A 21,307-nucleotide genomic window follows, 5' to 3' on the forward strand; every position below is an offset into this window, starting at 1 on the left:
TGCAACCGCATCTCAAAGAAACATTTCCTTTTTTGAAATGTCTATTTTTCTTTACTACATATTTGGATCATCTGTACTTTTTAAAGTTGCTGAAAGTATGACACCTTAAAAAAAAAAAATCTGGACGTTGGATAAGTCATAAAACTGGCAAACAAGTTATTGTGCAACCCAGTATCTACAGATCTTCATATATTGAAATCCTGTTGTATTGCTATAATTATTATTCTATGGACAGACAACTTCTGAGATGCCATATATGATTATCATAATATTATACAGACATAAAGATGACTCTGAGAGAAATGTTCATGTAAGAAAAGTAAGAAATAGGCTTAAAACAATATAGGTTATTTATAGTTGTATCACAAATTTCTAGTAACTGCAAATGACTATGCCATGCATATGAAGTCACTCTTTTTATATTCCATAAGGTAAGGTTCAAGTCATTTTCTAACCCATTTTTTTCTAAGAACTTAATACAATTTTCTACAGATATTTAAAACCAGTCATTGAGTATTGTAACACTCCCATTTCCAATCTTCCTCCTTTTAATTTCAATATTATCTAATCTACTTGAAAATAACACATTTCTCTAATGATGATATTCTGTTTTTAGTAGTCGAGACTGATTTTTTTTTTTCAACACCTCCCTCTTCTGTGTTGCATATATCACCATGGCTTTGCCTTTTGTCTCTGGGTGTAATCAGTAGTAGTCAAAATCTTTTTCCTAGTGTGTAAAAAATTGTCCAAAGACAATTTTAAAATAGTTGATGCACCATAAAAACAATTCTGCATAGAATCTACATTGGTATATATCCATATACCATTATTTAATATTAAATTATGATAACTGGTACATAAAAATAATGAAATTCACTCTGAAAAGTAAAGCAGAATTTTCAAGAAATCTATACATAGATTCCCCACAACCTCCACCCTGTATTCTACCTCTCGTCTTCCTCTTCTTCCCAGTTATTCAAGATCAAACATGTAAGAAATGTTACCATGTTACCCATGTACCCATGGCACATGTTATCTTAAAATGTGTGTACATTTTTTTGGCAGCCCTGGTATATCAGTGTATACTAAAGGTGCACACACAAAAAATCATGTTTGTGTAAATATTTTTGGTCTTGTATTTTTTGTGTTGCTTCTTATTCAGTCGCATACCTAAATACATTGCACCCAATAGGCACTATAATACATATGAAATATATTCCGTTCAAAAATCTATCAAAATAAATATATTAATCCCAAAATCATTTTCTTCATACAGATTTCACTCTGTTGGAAACTGACATGATATGGTGCAGTATCTCATTCTTACTCCAGCTCAAATTTTACCTCAGTGTATTTGTAGCAATTTGGAAAATGCTGCCTACGTACTCTGTCATGGACAACTGCTTTTATTTGTAGGATAAACAGGGATATTTAATGGGGAAACAGTTGACATCTCTCTATTGATATTTCCCAAGGCAACCAAAGGTAAAGTTGGAATTGTTAGGCTGCTATTTTCCAAGAAGCATAATTCATGTCACAAAATCTGCTAACCAAATCCTCTACACAATATTAAAAACTGCTTTTCTCAGCAGATCAGTATACTTTTTAAATATAAAAATAAGTGACTGGGTTGTCTTATATCAACAAAGATGTGCGCTAAAAGCTTAGTACGAGTCTGATAAAAAGAAGATATGCTAGATGTTAGCCTCAACTTTTGTACCCCTAGTATTCCTGTAAGCTGAAGAAGCTTTTTAGCCCTTGAGTCCAAGGGAAATGTTATCATCAATGTTGCAATCCAAATGTGATTTCACAATTGGGGAAAGATAAAGAAAAAATAAGGCATTGTGTCAAAAAGTGTCAAGACAAAATGTTTTAAAGAAAATATCACACAATGTTTATTTAACTTATCATGCCCATAATGTTTTTATAGAGCAAAACAAAGAAATATAGCAAACAAAATTACAAAAATTTTATTTGGGAAATGTCACATATAAATTAACATACGTACATATATGTGTATATGCATACAGATATATGTTACCTTTATTTCCTCAAAATGTAAAATCATGACCATCATAAAATGTCAAATGACATGTTCAAACATTTTATTCAGCTAATTAATTAGGAAAACAATAAGAAACTAAGATTTGTTCCAAGGATCATTTAAAGAATAATTATATAGTTTTTCAATATGTATCTCAAAAGTTTCTTCCAGTTATAAAGTAAATAAGCCATGGAGATGTAATGTACAGTATGGTGAGTATAACAAACAAACAAACAAACAAAGTTTCTTCTAATATTAATAATCTGGCATTAAGAGTTGAGAATTTTTTTTTCTTCTCTCATGTATCAGAGTACCTCTTACCTGGCTTTTAAAATAAAAGGTTGTCTTGTAAATATGTATATCGGATTTAGCTATCTTCCTATTCAGTCAAACTTTTTTTCACTCTGCAAATGATTTTCCCATTTCCTTTTGTAGATTCTTAATGTGAATAAAATATTATTTCCTTTGAACTTTAAAAATAACATCAAACTAAACAGAAACATGATTGCAATTAAAGTTAAGCAATTTTTCCAGATGCTCTATTTGTACCTGGTAGTGATGATGAGCTGAAAACACTGTTAAATTATTTGCAGAGGTCTGCAAAGTTTGAACATCTTGGTGAACCATTCATATGAATACTGAATTATTTAAATAAAAGCAAAAAGATCACACACAAAAAAATATGCAACTAGGTGCTCATTAAAACAGAAACAGTAATAAACAGCAAGATAAATTAATTCAAAAGGAATTTTACTGACTGTGTTCTCACCCAATACTAGTCTAAAAGCATACTTTTTATTCTGTGACTAATCTTTTCTAGAAGGCTCTCAGATAATTGAATTAAAACGATCCTGAACTAGGGGAAAGAAATGTGCTTGACATTTTCAATTCTAGCAAGAAACACCATGGGACTTTACTTACACCTTGATTTTCTTCTGTGTCCAGTTTTAAAGTGTTCAGTAATCTCATTATGAAAAAGGAAGTAAATCTAAAAGGCCGTCCATCTTCTGTTCAAGCCCTTAATAAGCATCCTCTTCATAAAATGAATTTGTTTTGCTGTGCACTTTAGTCTATGTCAATGTTAAATCTCTTCTTTTGAAGATGGAATTCTCTATTCTTTAGGAATGTAATAAAGTTAGATTAGAAATACACATTGCGGTAAAATACAAATGCATTGAGTTATTACTACTATGAACACATATGATTAAAATACTGGAATACTATAGTTTATCAAAAGCATAGGGACATTGTGCAATGCCACTTACAACATCTTATTAATTTTCATCCTTTCTGCAGATTTTGGGGTGTTTGAGGTCTTACCTAGTATACATCATTACTAAAAATTTCAGGAATACAAGTACTCATGGAAAAGCAGACAGAGGTCTGAGGCCACACACACAACTCCCCAAGTCTTCAATGTCCATATCAGATCTATCTATATTGCAGATTATATATGAGGTCTAAGTAACATGTGTGATTCATATCACTTACACATCAGAGGTCATTCAGGTCATGAAACATCTTCATGTTGTACTAGGATAGTAACAGAGCTTACCTGACATTTTCAGAGAGTCATACCCATAGATCAACAAATTTCTGCTTTGTTTACCACACTGGATTATTAGATATGTCCTGCTGAAAGCATTCTGTATTCAAGAACTCTGCTACTAGTAAATATTATGAATTGTTTGTCAAGTGGTCTGTTATTAGCATGTTTGTTAGGATATTTGCCTGAGTCACCTGTGTTCTTTTATTCTGAAAAACTGCCTTTTAGCCATATTTTATCGCCTAGACAAAACACCATTAATCAATGACAGTTTTAATTATTTCTTTACATATATATATATATATATATATATATATATATATATATATATGTATATATTTTTGAAGGAGTTCAGATCTTTTAATCATGTATAAGTGTCTCTCGAAAGGATGATACAATTAAGTTCTGGGTTTCTTATTAATCTATTATTAATAATCACAATTGAGTGATAACAGTCTTGGCACTATTTCTAAGCAAGGGCTGATGGAGTGCTGGTTTCTGGTGTTAGTTCATTAGTATTGTTTGAAACTTAGAAATGGAACTCCATCTACCTTTACCATCTAGATTTTAAATGAGAGCCATTTTGTAGTTGAAGGTAAAAAAGACAGTACTATATAGGGATAATTAAATTACATCCATATAATATCTTCCAGTTTACTTTTATTATATTTTGAATGTTTGCTCCTGACCATTTGAATATTTGAGTGTTGTTTTTTTTTAATGTAAAACAGGTCTTAAAGCTGTTAATACCCTGTTTCCCCAAAAATAAGACCTAGTCAGAAATCAGCTCTAATCAGCTCTAATTTGCTCTTTTGGAGCAAAAATTAATATAAGACCCTATATTATATTATATTATATCATATCATATCATATCATATCATATCATATCATATCATATCACATAAGACCAGGTCATATATTATAGTAAAATAAGACTGGGTCTTACATTAATTTTTGCATTAGACGCATTAGAGCTGATTGTCTGGCTAGGTCTTATTTTTGGGGAAACATGGTAGATATGCACAAATACAACATAAAGAATAGTCCAAAACATACATATATATATATATAAAATATATATAACATATATATATAATATTATTCTTATATCTCCACTCCTTTCTCAGATGCAAGAGGTAACCAAATTTAGCCAATTTTAAGTTATATTTATTAACATTATATATTTAAGTATTTAACATATATTATTATAAATTTGTTAATTTTAGACTTAACACTGATGTCCCAAATTGAAAGATGAAGAATTTAATATTTTTGTCTCCCACTTTCTTTCCCCAGCTACTTCTGATTTTTATTAAATAACTATTATCCATAGGTAACCTAGCAGTTTTCTTTATAACTTTAATTAATGTTTTATTCTTTATTTCTTGCTTCATCAACATTAGACATTATATATTGACCCACTGATATAAAATTAAAAAAAGAACTTAGTATGCCTGCATTTTAGCTTTCCCTTAGTTCATACTTTTATAAGTTAGACAATTTGAAATGTTAACAGAATTTATTCTGTTCAACAGCTGTAATTAAATCTTCAATGTACTGTTTTTATGTTGAATCATTGTATGCCCAACACCAGTTTACATGTTGTTATGATTAAGTAGGTGTTTTTCACAGAACCAAATTAATAACTAAATACATAAAGAAAAGAATGTAATCTTGTTACTAAATCCTGCTGCTTGAAAAAAGTCTACCCCTGCCTTCAAGTTTCAAAGGACTTTCTTTCAACTTCTTGTAAACTTTCTTTGATTCTTTTTGATAATACTCAACTGGCACTGATTCTTATGTTTCATGTTGTCCTTTCCTATGTATTTCTTTTTCTTTTACTGCGGTTTATGCTGAGATAAGGTAATATTTATGATAATCAGATAACAACAATTTTTTTTGCTCTGGCATGTTAAAAATATTTTCTTTCTTTTAACATTTGCCTATGTATAGAATTCAGGATTCAAGTAATTTTCCCTCAATATTTGATTTGTAGCATTTTGTTTTGTTCTCTATCATTTCGTATTACTAATTATCTCAATTTCATTCTCACTTATTTATAAGTGATGTTATTTTTTTCTCAGGAAGGACCAGGATGATCAGTACAGAGAGCTGAATCTAGATTTGTTTCCAGTGTATCTTTTCCTTCAACTGGAGTGCAGACTCTGGGCTTTGCATTATTGATACAGTGTGGTTTTAGGCATGTTTCTACCAGGGGTGATTTTATGCTGAATATTTAGGTAGAAGAGATGAGCCTCTCCTTCACTGCTTAAGTAAGAGGATTTTGTTGTTGTTTTTTTGCTGGAAAAGATCCATTTGTCTAGCTGTTCTGAGTCCAGTTTTAAAACTAATCTGAAAATCACATCAAGGCTGCTCATCATTGTTACATTTGTCAATCCACATTGCAGAGTCTCTGGATTTCCCTTTAGAATCACCACACTTATTTCAGTGTTCGGAGCTGCCAGTGTTCCTTATCTGTATTTCTTGTCAATCCAATCTTACTGACTTTCCATAATCCAGATTTCTTTAAATATTTAGGTCCACTTCTGTCTCATTTTCTTGGTTTAAAAAACAGTTCATTATTTTTATTTTTCTTAATTACATTTTGTCATTTATTGAATCACTGGAAAGAAAAGGAAGGATATTATTTGCTGCATCAGACATTTTCAATTCATTTGAAATTGATTTTCTACTAAAAGTTTCTTATAATAATATATGGGAGGGTTGTTACTCCAATTTTGTGTGATTATAGAATAAAATCCAAGTGTTTTAGCAGAATATTTATACTTTCTAATCCTTAAGAGAAATCTATTTCCTATTCAATATCATCTTTGCTTTATTCCTGTGGTAGATAGAATTCTAATATGGCCCACAAGATTCCAGGCCCCTGTATACACATCTTCTCCCAGTTACTTAATTATGGTTCTACCATAAACTGATTTTGCAAATGCAATTAAGATCCCAAATTAGTTTACTTTAAGATTATCTCATTAGGCTTGAACTAATCCCTTAAGCTCTTTAAAAACAGTTTTCTCTTGCTTGTCTAAGAAGTCAGAATTTTACAAAATGAGGGAGATTTGACACATGAGAAATTCTCAGTTGCTATCTGTGAAGATGGTGGGAGCTACATCAGAAGGAAGGCAGCATCCTGTAGTAGCTAAGAGAGGTCTCTGGCTGACAGCCAACAAGGAAACTGGCATCTCAGTCCTACAACCACAAAGGATTGAATTCTGCCCATTTAAATAAGAGTTCATTTGGGAGAAGATTTTCCCTAGAGTTTCTAGATACAAATTCAGTCTGACACTCTGATTTCAGCTTTGTCTACCCTGAGCAGAGGACACAGCCACTCTGTGCTTGACTTTTGACATCAGGACCCTTGCCTAATAAATGTATGTCACTTTAAACCATTTAGTTTGTGATGATGTTTTAAGCAGAAATGGATAACCAGTGAATTTATCTCACCGTTCTACATTTGTTATGTTAAACTCTAAACATTCCTTCTACATCCTCCAATCATTTTTTTCTGACTTGAAAACTACCTTTGATAACCTTTATTGTATATCTTAAGGGATGTTTTTTTCATTGTTGTTGTTTTGTTTTTGACAATTACCCAAAGCTTATTTATAATTCTTCATAAATCCCTTGTGGGAAACATGATACCTCCCTCTTCTGAAAAACTGCCACTTTGTATTCCATATATGATATATTTTATTCTGCCAAATTTGATGTTTCTGAGATTAGGAGATGTTCATTTATCCATCTCTTTGCTTCCATAATAACTTCAATAGTGTCTTATAAGTTGGAAATAAACAAATCATATGGTTGAATTAAATTGTGACACTACAGGGACACACACTGTAACAAGGTAAACATACTCCTTCAAATGGAGGAAAGATTTTAACAGAAAATATCATATCTTTGAATCTAAAATAAAGGAAGACTGACAGAGGTTTAGGCTGCATATTCAAATTATTGAAGGTTTAATCATCTAAACAATAAAAAAAGAAATAGCTATGTCATGTAACTATACAACTTTTTTTTTAGTTTGAGAAGCACTGTCATGTTTATTGTTTTGTTTTGATTTTCAAAAAATTTCTAAAAGGTAGGTGGTTCATATTTAATAGATGAGGACACAAGGACTTTATAATATGATTTATAAAGTCATACAGATAGCTGTTAATGAATTCTAGCCTCTTGATCAATTTTGTAACTTCAACCTAATCTTTTCTCAGAACATCTTGTACTCTCCTGTTATGGTAAGTTTCTGCTACAAAATGATTATGCCTTCGGTATGGTATTAGTTTCCTACTGCTGCTCTAAGAAATTACTACAAATTTACTGGCTTAAAACAACACAAATGATCTTACAGTTCTTCATGTCAGAAGTCCTAAAATTAAAGTGTCAGCAGGGCTGTGTTCCTTCTGGAGGCTCTAGGGGAGAATCTGTTTCCTTACTTTTTTCAGCTTTAAGAAGCTACCTTCATTCTTTGGGTCATAACCCTTTTTTGTATCTTCAAAGCTAGCAGCAGCAGCAGCAGGAGCAGGCTAGCTAGCGTCTTTAAATCTCTCTCTCCTCTGCTTCTGTCCTCACATCACTCTCTCTGACTCTGACTCTCCTGCTTGCTCTTCCCTCTTTCATTTTATAAAGATGTTTATGATTACATCTCACACATCTGGATAATCCAGGAAATTATCCCCCTTTCAAGGTCTTAACATTAATTACATCTGCAAAGTCCCTTTGCCATGCAAGTGACATATTTGCAGGTTGTGGGGATTGGGACATGAACATTTTAGGAAAATCATCATTCTATCTGCCACGGATACCGATGGTTAGAACTGTAGGATAGCTGTGTCATGTTTTATCTTGTATTAAGATTATCAGACTTAGAAAGACAACTTTTCACTAAAACCACAACTAAACAGTTCTATATATTACATTTAAAAAATGAAACAGTATAGAAAATTTATTTTATTGAAAGTATTCTGTTTACCTAGTACCATATATACTTCAAGTAAACAAATAGCATTTTACAGTGTTTCCATAATGACACAGAATTGGGTTCAACACAGACTGCAGCTTGCCACACTGTTGAGTTTAATGTGAATTATTTTTAAATAGATATAATAAAAGGTCAGGTTAGTACTGGAGTCATAAAAATAAAGGCAAAAAAAAAATCACTAGCCTTTTTTCTGTGACTTTGAGCAAGTTTACAACTAATATCAGTTTTTAGAGGTGAAATGTCTCCACCACTTTTTTTCATACTCATAATAATTTGAAATTTTTATACTATAGTTCCTTTGGAAACTGCTCAAACTCTTAAATTGATTGCTATAAACTTATTTTTAATTAGGCCTTTTTAGTAACTCTTCTGTGGACAATTGTACCGTATAATCAGGAACAAGTCTTTTTTCAACAGAAAGTAACAATAAAGTAATACTGGCTCAATCCCAGGTGTTTTCATTAAAAACATGTAGCAAAACTGCTAGAGATAAATAAGGAAGACAAATTAATTCTTTTCTAATTAGCTATTGAGATGATTTATTTATAATGATTTATATAAAAATAGGCAAAAATAAAAGATTTATTACATGCATTTTTCGGTAAATTTATTTTTAACTTCTTAAAACATACAAGTATGGACCATTGCTGCAAAATAAATATATGAATAAAATTGACAGATTAACACAAATGAAATATGGTGTTGATTTTCTAAAACATAAGATGTAAAGTGCATTATAAAATATCTTTGACCTTCAGAAATGCACTTGATATTTGTATGTTACAAAAATAAAATGTCATCACATATATCAATAAAGACATTTACTCACACATTAAACTGATTTATTTCAAAATGTTTCTGATATTTATTTTTTAAAACAATTATGCGACTTGATTAGTATTTTTGAAGAAAAGTTTATCTAGGTTTATAAGATAAAGCAACCTTTGATCAGTGAATTCAATCTCAAATGAGATCTATATACAATATATAGAATTCTACCATTTGAATTTAGGCTTATAAAAAAGGAGGAGAAAGAAACTGATCCTTATTGAGTGGTAGGAAACATATGTGATTATACATAGGTGTTGTTGTTGTTTTTCCAGTATACAAATGGGGAAAGGATCACTAAGGGTCACACAACAGCAAATTGTGGGGCCAAATGCCATTCCATGAAATATTCCCAAACTCATCATTTTTTTCATTATAAATACTGCCTTCCTATATATTTAATACCAGTGACATAAATCTACAGGAGAAACTAATGTTAAAAACATATCACAATAGAAATTGGACAATTTCCTGATATACCTTTAGTTCCAGTTTTATTTGTGACAATAATGTTCTCAACTAAAACTAAAAATCCAGCCTCCTGAAGAGATCCCACATTTTCTTAAGAAAAAAATCGTAGTAAATGAAGTCCCTTAACTATTTCTGGAGTTCTCAGGAGTCTTCTGAAAATCTTTAAGAAAGCTCTAGATATTGTTTCAACTTCGAGTATTGTAAATTACACTGGCGATAGGGCTGTCTTTCTCAAAGAGATTACAAAACTATATAAGTTAGCCTGATTTTTTTTCTAGATTGGATTATGCCAAGAGTCTGTATGATACTTGCAATTGTTCAAGTTTAAAGGAGTCCTCTGGAATCTACAATGCTTATTTATTAAAAAACAAAACTGTAATAGTTTTAATGCCAATGATTCTAAATAGATCGCATTCAACTAAATCAATGATTTAGCCAAAAAATTGTTCTTTTTTCCTTGTTCATATTTCTTTCCCCCTTTTATTTCTAGACTTTGCCAACTGGCAATTTTGCTTGATGGTCTTAAAGCAAACTCATTTTGTCTTAACTAATTAAAATAAATACTTGAATAAAATGGTTATTATATTAGAAAATATGGGAACATCAATGCATATTTTGTTTTTTAGGTGAAATTCACATAACAAAATTGACCACAATACAGTCAACAATTCAGTGGCAGTCAGTACATTCATAATGTTGTACAACATTATCTCTCTCTAGTTCAAAACCTTTTCATCACTCAAAGATAAACCCCCACGCCCTTTTAACAATCACTCCCCATTTCTTCCTATCCTAAACTCCAGACAGTTCTGCTTTCTATCTCTGTGTATTTTGCAGTTGTAGCTATTTCACATAAATGGAATCACACAAAATGTGACCTTTCATGTCTGGCTTCTTTCACTTAACATAGTGTTTTTTGAAGGGCATCCATGTTCTGCATTCCTTTTTATGGCTGAATAATATTCCATTGTATAGATACACCACAGTTTGTCTATTTATCATTGATGGACATTTGAGCTTTTCCACCTTTTGGCTAATATATCTAGGAATGGAATTGCTAGGTCACAGAGTAATTATACATTTAATTTGTGAATATCTGAAAAATTGATTCCAACAGCATCTGCACCACTTTATATTGCGAACAGCAATTAACATGGGTTCCAATTTCTTTACATCCTTACCAATATGCTACTTTCCTTTTTTTTTCTGTTTTTTTCAGCCATCCTAGTAAGTGTGAAATAGTATCTAATTGTGATTTTGATTTGCATTTCCGTGGTCTATACTGCCACACACACATTTTTGAATGATTATTCAATAATAGATTTACTTAGGAGGATACAGGCCCGCGTCTAACATCAGAGGTTTCCTCTTCAGCAAGAGTCCTCACATCTCCCCAGCAGTTTGGGGGCTATTTCCTTTAGCATTCCAAGTTACAGTTTAGTTACAGAGAGAGGAGAGAAATCATATAGGTGTTTGGGGGAGCCACTATGGTTTAGAAGCCCCATCTCACAAATAGAAACTAAGAACTCTTGAAAAACTTTCCATGGACATAGCTTCCATGGTCCTCACAAGGGACAAACCTAGTTTCCACTGAGGGAAGTCACCAGCTATGGCTTCCCACAAAGTATTAATAAATCCTTCACATTCTTCCCAGTCCAAATGCAATTTGCCAAACAGGAGTTATTTTCAACCATAAGCAAAATTGCCTAATAACACAATTGACAATCCACCTTTATTACATGTCCAAGAAACAGAAGTATAAAGTTACACAGAGATTAAATTCCTCCACAGAGAAGGAGAAAATGTTTTCTAACCCTTTACTCACGATTTATTATATAGTAAATGACAAATCATTTGTAACTACATACATAAAAATATTTTTCACAGAAAAATAAAGAATAAAAGAATATATCTATATAATATAATGTTATATTTCCCACAGACTACTACTACTACATTCTCTATATATTATTTTCCCACTATACTTATACAATAGAGATGATGATAAAAATATTAACCAGCTCACAAATATGTCATGTTGTTAAAAATCACATACATAAAAATTCACCAGAATTTATTTTGTTCTTTTTATTGGGTATATTGATTTACTTGTGCATATTCAGAAAACTTGGAAATATTTTGAGTAATTCAGTTATTTCTTAGGCCATAGAATATGAACATATGATTGGACAATCAACATGATGGTAATTTTACTACAGTTTTAAAATGTATCTCATTTTTGTATTTCAAATTTAATTTAAAAAATCTCAAAGTAAACATACTAGTAAGAAAAAAAAGGTAAAATACCATATAGTGGAAAATAAAAGTATAGTTCTTTTAATTTTACATTACAAAAAGAAATGTTACCATTTTGTGTGTTTTCTGGCTTTTTTTATAGATGCAGGTTCATATGGTAATCTATAGATGTATTTTGTGACATTTATTTCTATAGATGCAGATATAGTTGATTATGTTATAAAAATATTAGCCCATTATTTTAATAGTACTATAATACAACAGTATCTCTAATATTTTATAACTTTTAGCATCATTGGTAGTAGCTACATAGTATTTCTTTATAAAATTGAACCATAATTCTTGAATATTCTTCAATTTCTGGCCACTCAAGTTGTTCACGTATTTTTTAAAAATACAAGTGTCAATATTTCTTATACTTCAGTTTCCATTGCTTTCCCTGTACTACCAAAGATCTTACTGAGATTTTTGTTAGCAAATTTTCAAAGCCTTCTATTGTATAAGAAAGTTAATCACTATCATCCTGTGCCAATTCAATTTGACAGGCATTCATGAGCACTTACAATGCATGGGACACTTCTGATTCAGCACTTAAGAAAATGAAGTGAATGGTCAGAAAATCAGTTTTAGACATAGCATACACAGATTGCAAAGACTTTTATATTAGAACTAGAATAAATTTTTGGCCCACAAAGAGAAACTTGAGTTAATGGAATCTAAAGAATGAGAGGCCTTGGGGAAAGATACTGTTCAGATCTGATATGCCATTAAGAGATTAGATGCTTTTAAAACTGCCATGAGAAAAGTCCAAATGGTACACATTCATGATAGTAATGGGAAAAGAAATTTTAAAAAGAGTCTTCCACAAGTTCACTCAGCATAATGTCATTGATTAAATAATGACTAGAAGGAAATTATACTTTGAAGTGTGATACCATTCACTTGAATATCTTAACCTTCTCTAAAGAAATACATTTGCTAACATTCTAATAGAATTCACTGCATACTGTCTTCCAAGAAAGCTAAATTGATTCAGGAAATAGAGATGGTGATTGAGTTGTAATTCTTTGAGGATATTACTTCTATACAAGATAGAGAGCATACTTCGATTTTTCAAAAGCCATTGAAAATAGTCCTTGATAGAAGCAACTCTTGGGAATTCAAAGGAAATTTTAAGCCTGTGGAAACAGTAATAGTGGATGATATATTAACTTACTTTGAAACACAAAACTAGGAACAGAAGTTTTGGAGAAATTTAAAACAGTAATGAATTTACTTGTAGTAGAGAAAACACTTAACAAGGCAATGCCTATTGTTCTAAACATTTATTTAATACCAACTAAATCCATCTTGAAAGGTGGCATGAAAACATTGATCTTAGAATGTAAAAACTAGAAGGAACTTTAACTTTAGATATCATCAGAATCTTTATCTCAGGAGACAGAGATCTAAGAATATGATGTATATTATCCCATCACATATCTATTAAGTGGATATATAAATTAAGATTACATTCAACTGCAAATAAGAGAAATCTCAAAGCTGGCTTCTTTTGTTTTCCACCCCAAATGACATAGGTAATCAGTCCTAGGATGATGCAGTAATTCAATGATTCTATTAGGGAACGGGAGTTCCATATTTTTATTTTTTTATTTTTTTTTTGCTAGCTTATCATCTAGGCCTTCTCTGCCAAGCTGATAGCCTTGCAATTGAAAGATGGCTGCTGTCCATCTAAGACTCACAATTACACATGGGTAGGAAGTGAACATCACGAATCATGGTTAAATTAAAAAAAAAATTAAAAAAAAGGAATTTTTCTCTAATGAGACATTTCTTTTTTTTTTTTTTTGAGGGATATCTTCCTCAGAAATATCTGCTTATACTTCAGTTAGTGAGTACTGTGGCACATACCTACTTTTTTTATAAGGAGTCTAGGATTTCTATTGTTTTAATTGAGTAACTTTTCTTCCCCCCAAAATTGGAATTCTATTAATGAATTAGAAGTTGTAATTGATAATGTGAAGGCAATTTGCAGAGTTCGCCAAAAGCATCAGAACTAAACTACCCGTTGTCTGGTAAAACCTGTATTAATCAGGGTTCTCCAGAGAAACAATAAATAGGAGAGAGAGAAAAAAGAGAGCGAGAGATAGATAGATAGAGAGAGAGAGAGAGAGAGAGAGAGAGAGAGAGAAAGACAGAGAAAGACAGAGATTGATTAATTGACTGATTTTAAGGAATTGGCTCACACAATTGTGAGAGCTGACAGGTCCAAAGTCTGCAGGGCAGGCCACCAAGCTGGAAACCCAGGAAATGACTGATGCGTTACATGCAAGTTCCCAAGACTGGAAGTATAATTCTTCCTGTGGGACTTTAGTCTTATCTCGTAAGGCCTTCAACTGATTGAATGAGGCCCACCCACATTGTGGAAGATAATCTGCTGTACTAGGACTTAATAAGTAAATCCGATCGCTCATCTAATTTAGATGTTAATATCTTATAAAAAATTTCTTTACTGTGGCATTTAGACAGGTGTTTGACTAAATATCTGGTTACTGTGGCATAGCCAGGTTGACACATATAATTAACCACCGTAAGTCCATCTCTTGTCAAGTTGGCACCTATAAACATTTCCTTAAACCATACTTAATCTTCAAATAAAGTCAATAATGATCCATATACTGCCTAACATGTTACATCTATCCTGTATAAAAGAAAAGATGCACTCATTCCCCCAAGAGGTTACAAAGTCTATAGGTGATATTAACTTTTATCCTTAATGTCCTATAACTTAAATACTATGCTGTAAAGTTAATATGTAAATACTATTATGTAATGCATTTTATGTTAAGATAAAGAAGAAAAAAGTTTTACATGTATATATAATTATATTCATATATTTATACATAATAAAATGTGGTAGAAATACCACTGACAATTACAATCCTCATTTCTGTAACTAGTCCCACGGTCATAGTTGGTATTTCTAACTAACTGCCTTGTTCCACTACCCATTTCCTTTTCCCTCAGCAACCACTGCAGATGATTGTGGTTCTTTCCCTGGTGAGGTGATATAAACCTTCATTCCTGAAGGGTCTAGGCCATTAATAGTACTTCCTGATGTGGGTAGTTGTAGTCTTCCATTGACTATAGTCATAGGACTTGGTAATTCTAAGAAACACAAAAGAGATCTCCTGTATTCCAGACATAATCTTTTTTACCTCTATAGTGGAGGAGCAGTCCATTTTCTCCTTCGTACTCATAATCATTCATGTCATCCAGCACAGTAACTCCCTTCTTTACCTATTGACTCAGGGGCATAAGGAGCCCAAATCAGAAAAGTAGCAGATTTAACTGCCAGTTCATTGGAACCATTGATGTGTCTCCTGGTGGAATTATTGTTCCAGTTGGAAGTAAGAACTCTAAGCCAAAGAAAACATAAAGTGTGGGTACAGGAAGCAAAAAGTTTGCTAGTGGATCACTAGTGGGTAATAGTGAGTGGTGCCACCTCCATTTCCACCCCTTGATTTTTGAACCTTTCAATCCTAGTTATCAGAGAAATAGAACTATATATTGGACACTGATTCAGAGCAAATACAACCTCCTAGAGAATCTTGCTCGAGCCCTGCAAGGTATTGCCACCTAACTGAAGCTGTAACTGAGTCTTCAGAAGACCATTCCACTGTTCTATCAAACCAGTTACTTCAGAATGGTAGGGAACATAGTAAGACCAGAGAATTCCATAAGCATGCGCCTTTCGCCATACTTTATTTGCTGTGAAGTGAGTTCCTTGATCAGAAACTGTGCTGTGTAGAATATCGTGATGGCGGATAAGATATTCTGTAAATCCATGGAATGCAGTTTTAGCAGAAGCATTTTAGGGAGGGAAAGCAAGTCCATATCCAAAGTCAACTTCTATTCCAGGAAGACAAAACACTGCCCTTTTGATGAAGGAATCTGTCCAATGTAATCAACCTGTCTCCAGGTAACTGGCTGATCACCCCTGGGAATGGGGCCATACTAGGGGCTCAGTGTTGTTTTCCATTGCTGCCCAACTGGGCACTCAGCAGTGGCTATGACCAGGTTGTCCTTGGTGAGTGGAAGTCCATGTCGCTGACCCATGAATAAGGATCCAGTCTGGTTTCACCACTTGCATGTGACTCTGGACGAGTCTCTAAAATTTGCTTAGCTTCAGTTTTGTCTTCTCTAATATGGATAATAAAGCTAGCCTTGTTTGCCCATATGTTTATTTTCAAAGTAATGTATATAATATTGCTCAACAAATTTTAAGGAATGATACCAATTCTAAATAATGAAATACAATCCGGGCCAGCCGGTGGCTCAGGTGATTGGAGCTCCATTTGCCTAAATAATGAAATATAGATGGCTAATATGTATGTAAAATATTCCAGCTTTCCTAGAAAACATATGAATTATAGGCAAAACATTAATGATACATCACTTATTGATTATTAATTAATTAAACATATTAACACTGATGCTACCGAACATTGGGCATGAGATCTACTCTCATATATTGTTGGTGGGGGTGCACAAATGTTGTAAAGTTATGAATAGCATTTTGGAAAACTTCAAAAAGTGTACATATATACCTTTTGTTCCAGTAATTCTGCTTCTAGTATGTGTACATATATACCTTTTGTTCCAGTAATTCTGCTTTTGTATGTAACTAGATGCATAAAATATAAGGACGTTCATGAAAGTTTTGTTTGCAATTGTAAAGCAATGTAATTTAGCTAAATGTTTAAGCACAAGCTAATGAGTTATCTAAATCTCTTTCTCCATCCCTCCTTTGCCACATTGATTACACCTTTGCCAGTATAACCTGAGGCCAGGATCATCATAACCTTCCCAACAATTCAATACTATGAGTTTTCTGAAACCATATTTGAGGATTAATGGCCCATGTTGTTCTTGTGACATTTTGGTTCTCTATAGACTAATAGAAGTAAATCAGAGGGAAAGTAAGGTAGGCCCTCTGAGATGGCATCATAACCAAAGAATATTAATTCTTTATGTTTGTCCATTCTCTACCTGCGTATTTCCTAATCACATATTGAATTATGTGGCAGTGCATATTATAATTTGTTTGGTAATACAGTAATGAGACCACATTGTTCCGCAAATTCCTTTTACCATTCTAGTTTTCTGACTCTTGCTGACTGGCATTCCTGCCTCGACATTTATCACTTAGAATTTCTTTTGAGTGATTCTCAATAAATTGTTGAGGAAGCTTTTGAAATAACATGGATATTTCCGTTAGCCTTGGAGGTATCTTGTATATTTATTTGTGTGGAAGTTTTCTTTCCATTTGGCATTCTCAAAAGAATTTACTTGGTTTCTATTATTTACTTTTCATAATCACTGTACTAGATATAAAATATGATGTAGGACTTTATTTTTGCTTCAGAAAAATACAAGAAAAGATATAAAGACTGATTGATTCTAGCCTGAAACTAACCAAACTATTTGGCCAGGTCTATAAGCTCTGCAACTGAATAGTTCCTAAATATTAGGCAAGCCCATTTACCTTGATATCAGAAAGTCTGTCACTGAGATAAGAGAATTATCTGTACAGAGAGGGAGATTGAGATCCATAGGAACACTTGCATGTAGCGTGGTGCTTCTTGACAACCCCTACAAAACCAAAACAACATTTACATTCTAAATATACACAGTTCTCCATACCAGCATTTAGGGGCTGATTCCAGCCATGTTAATCACTCAATTATATCACAGATAACACAACAGCACTGGCATTTGATAACTGACAGACTCCTACATATTTAACTACTATGGAAATGGATTAATTTAAATCATAGTGGTCAATCTCAAACAGTAAATAGTGAAAGTCTTGGCATTTTTATATACTTGCTTTAGAAAAGAAGCTTGGATTTTGTTAGTAGCATTGTATCATAGTTTTAACTGAATATATATATATATATATATATATATATATATATAATAGAAGTTATATATAGGTAGCTGATAGATAGTAGATAGATAGATAAATAACTAGAAATTAACTTTTATCCTAAATATTTTATTAAAATAGTCAAGTCTGTCTTTCCTGTTTATTATCTCCAGTATCCCAAAAGACCTAGTAGGAAATAAATTATCTCAGTTTGTTAAAATATCACTATTTATAAATAAGAATGTAAAAAAAAAAATCTTTAAGCATTAGTTTTTTCCTTGGTGTTACAACTTTTATCTTGTTTCATTTTGCTTTGCACTTTGATCTACGTATTTAATTTAGAGAATTTAGCTTCTATTGCCTTTCAGATTCTCTGCTATCATTCTCCTAGCACCCAAACAATCTCATGATTGAATGTCTCTTTTTCACAACGGCAGGTAGTATTTTTCAGTAAAGATTATGCATACCCTTTAGCTCACCCAATTGCTCACATCAAATAAATCACCAATTCTGCTTTTTCTCCCCACTGCAATTGCCTTAAAAAAAAAAAAAAGCTTTTCATGTTTCTTACCAGGATCATTGTAATATCCTACTTATGGGTCTCCATGTCTTTAATCTTGTTCAGTGGCAAAATTTCATGTATAGTGATGCCAAAAGAATTTTGACAGAGTGAAAATTCTATAGTGGCATTGAATTATTTAAAGTCCTTCAATGTTTCCTCCAGTCACATTTCATACGATAAACAGGGATCCCATGATTTGGTTGGACTCTATAATTCATCAATTCTCTTCACTTCCACACCTACATTCTGTTCCACTATACTTCTTTACATGCAATTATTTTTTTAGAATTTACATGCTCCAAATTCCATATTTATACAAGACTGTTTGTTTTTGCTGAAATATCCTCCAATGCTCAAATTCAACCTTGATTCTTCATGCTCCTTTATATCCTTCACGACCCAGATCAGATGTAATTTTTCCCAGGTAGCCTTCCTTGGGATTTTGTTAGTCACCCAGTCTGTCTCCTATATGGCACAATAACAATACCTCAACCAGTTAGTTCTGTCACCTCTTCCTGTGCGTGTCCTCTCCCTAATCTGCAAAATGCTTATAAACATACACTCACATACTTGCCTACACATAGTCATAAACTAAACGCAGACATACACTAAATAAAGGTAAAAACATTTTCCTTAACTTTTTGTTTAAAATCTCAGCCACTTAGCAAATTGGCTGTTAACTAATTGTTTCTTGAATGAGTCTTATTACTGCAAAGATTTAGGAAAGAGCGACAACCAAGACTATGAATACCTAAAATTTAGAGTAAAACTTTCTTTCCCACTTATACTCTAATTTTAGATCTTTTTTATAATCAATTTAATGTAGATTATAAAATTGTAGCTACTTTTTATAGTTATGTCAAAGTAATGATGTCACAGAGTTTAACTTTCTATGAAATACTTGTACAATTTAGATATTTATGACTTGATCTTTAATCTAAATTCAACTCTGAATAAATCCCTTCTTCACAAATATGTCAATGCAAATGAGCAATTTCAAAGCATCTTTGCAATTTTTTAAAATAACTATTCTAAACTCTTTTAAAATAATTATACACACCTTATATTAATCCCATCAATTACAATATTAGATTTTATTTGAAGCTTAAGCTATAATACTATACAGGTGAAATCAAGCAGATAGAATCCAGGATCACCAGGAAGCTAATTTATTGCTTTAGCATCACTATATTTTTTTTGGAGGGGGGAGGGTAGGAAAATTCCTAATTTGAAGGCTCCAGTGATTCACACATAAATCAACAAATATTTACTAAGCAGTCATTTTATAAACAGGCATTGTTCTAAGCCCCAGCATACATCAGTGTATATGTATAAGGCATTTATTAAGACTTTGCTTCATAAAAATGTGATTAGTGTATGTTTTATTTTCTTGGAGTCCTACTCTTAGACTGTAACATGACAATTGCATAAGGACATGATCCTTCATGAGAAAACATAGTACTTTCATCATTTTTGACAACTGTACTCTGTCTCTGTGAAATGCTATAGTGAAAATATTTAGGGCAAGGGATCACTTTGGGATCTCTGAAATCATGTCACAAACATGGCTACCAATTCTATTCGAGTTGACATGCTCTTTTTTCTAGCCTTCAAAGCCCCCAAATGAGCCCCTTTTTTATTAAAATGAAAAAATATACTCATTGTAAAAAGAATTTCCATAAAAACAATATTAATTTTCTTCCTAGATCTTGAATTAGTTGTGTAATGTGCCTGATATTTGCAGGGGGTTGGGGGAAGGTGGAGAGTTAAAATCACATTAGTATAGGTCATTTGCCTTATGGATTAACATGAAACATTTACACTTCTTAGAAAATAAGAAAAGGACCAGGTTATTTCGAACATAGAGCACATTAATAAATGATGAAATTTATTATATATAACTGAAATACACAAGCTAATTTCATTTATTTGAAAATTAGGGGTTTATAAGACTCCAATACTTTATCTGAATTAGGTGGAGAAACTTGGCAGGCAACAATCAATAAGCAGAAATGAAAGTTTTCAATTCCAATTTACCTAAGGCATGGGTATATCTTTTAATGTAGTGTAACAATATGCGTTAGCATTTTTGCAAGCCAAAAAGGCAAAAAATATATATATTTTTTTCTAAATTGATTGTCACAAATGTATTTTCCTTAGATGAGGTCAAAGATGATGTATTAGAAAATTCTCACAATTTAGTAACTTTAACACTGCTGTATACCCAAATACTATTAATAATTTCCATATTTTTTAATAGAGACTCAAAGAACTGAAACAAAGAGAATTTGCTCGAAATGTAGCATCTAAATCCAGGAAAGATGAAAGAAAACAGGAAAAGGCACTCCAACGCCTACATAAGCTGGCCGAGCTAAGAAAAGAAACTGTATGGTGAGTGTGCAATGAAATGTTAACTTTTCTGAAAATCTAATGATAAAAAAAATGGAAAAAAAGCATAGAAATAAAGGCCACAAATTTATTTATTTATGTACCCAAAATAAGAATCACATTTTCATTGCTTTCTGTGGATTTTAAACAGTAAATTGAATTTGAATTTTATGCAAACACATGTTTGATGCACATGTCAATTTAAAAAAAAAAAATTACTATAACTTTAATTTGTAAAAAAATAAATTTCACATTATTGTATTTAAGCTATCTTACTTGAA

General features: G+C 32.0%; 1 protein-coding gene across 2 annotated transcripts in view; it reads left to right on the forward strand.

The window, feature by feature from the left end:
* Window positions 1-21,307, forward strand: part of ZNF804A (zinc finger protein 804A) — a 262,701-nt gene that overhangs the window by 234,527 nt on the left and 6,867 nt on the right. For both annotated transcript variants that reach the window (XM_019752851.2, XM_074339012.1), the window contains exon 3: window positions 20,899-21,029. In XM_019752851.2, the coding sequence (XP_019608410.2) occupies window positions 20,899-21,029 (131 nt within the window). The remainder of the gene's footprint in view (window positions 1-20,898; window positions 21,030-21,307) is intronic.

This window comes from Rhinolophus sinicus, linkage group LG01 (genome assembly GCF_036562045.2).
Source record: "Rhinolophus sinicus isolate RSC01 linkage group LG01, ASM3656204v1, whole genome shotgun sequence".
Taxonomy (NCBI): Eukaryota; Metazoa; Chordata; class Mammalia; order Chiroptera; family Rhinolophidae; genus Rhinolophus; species Rhinolophus sinicus.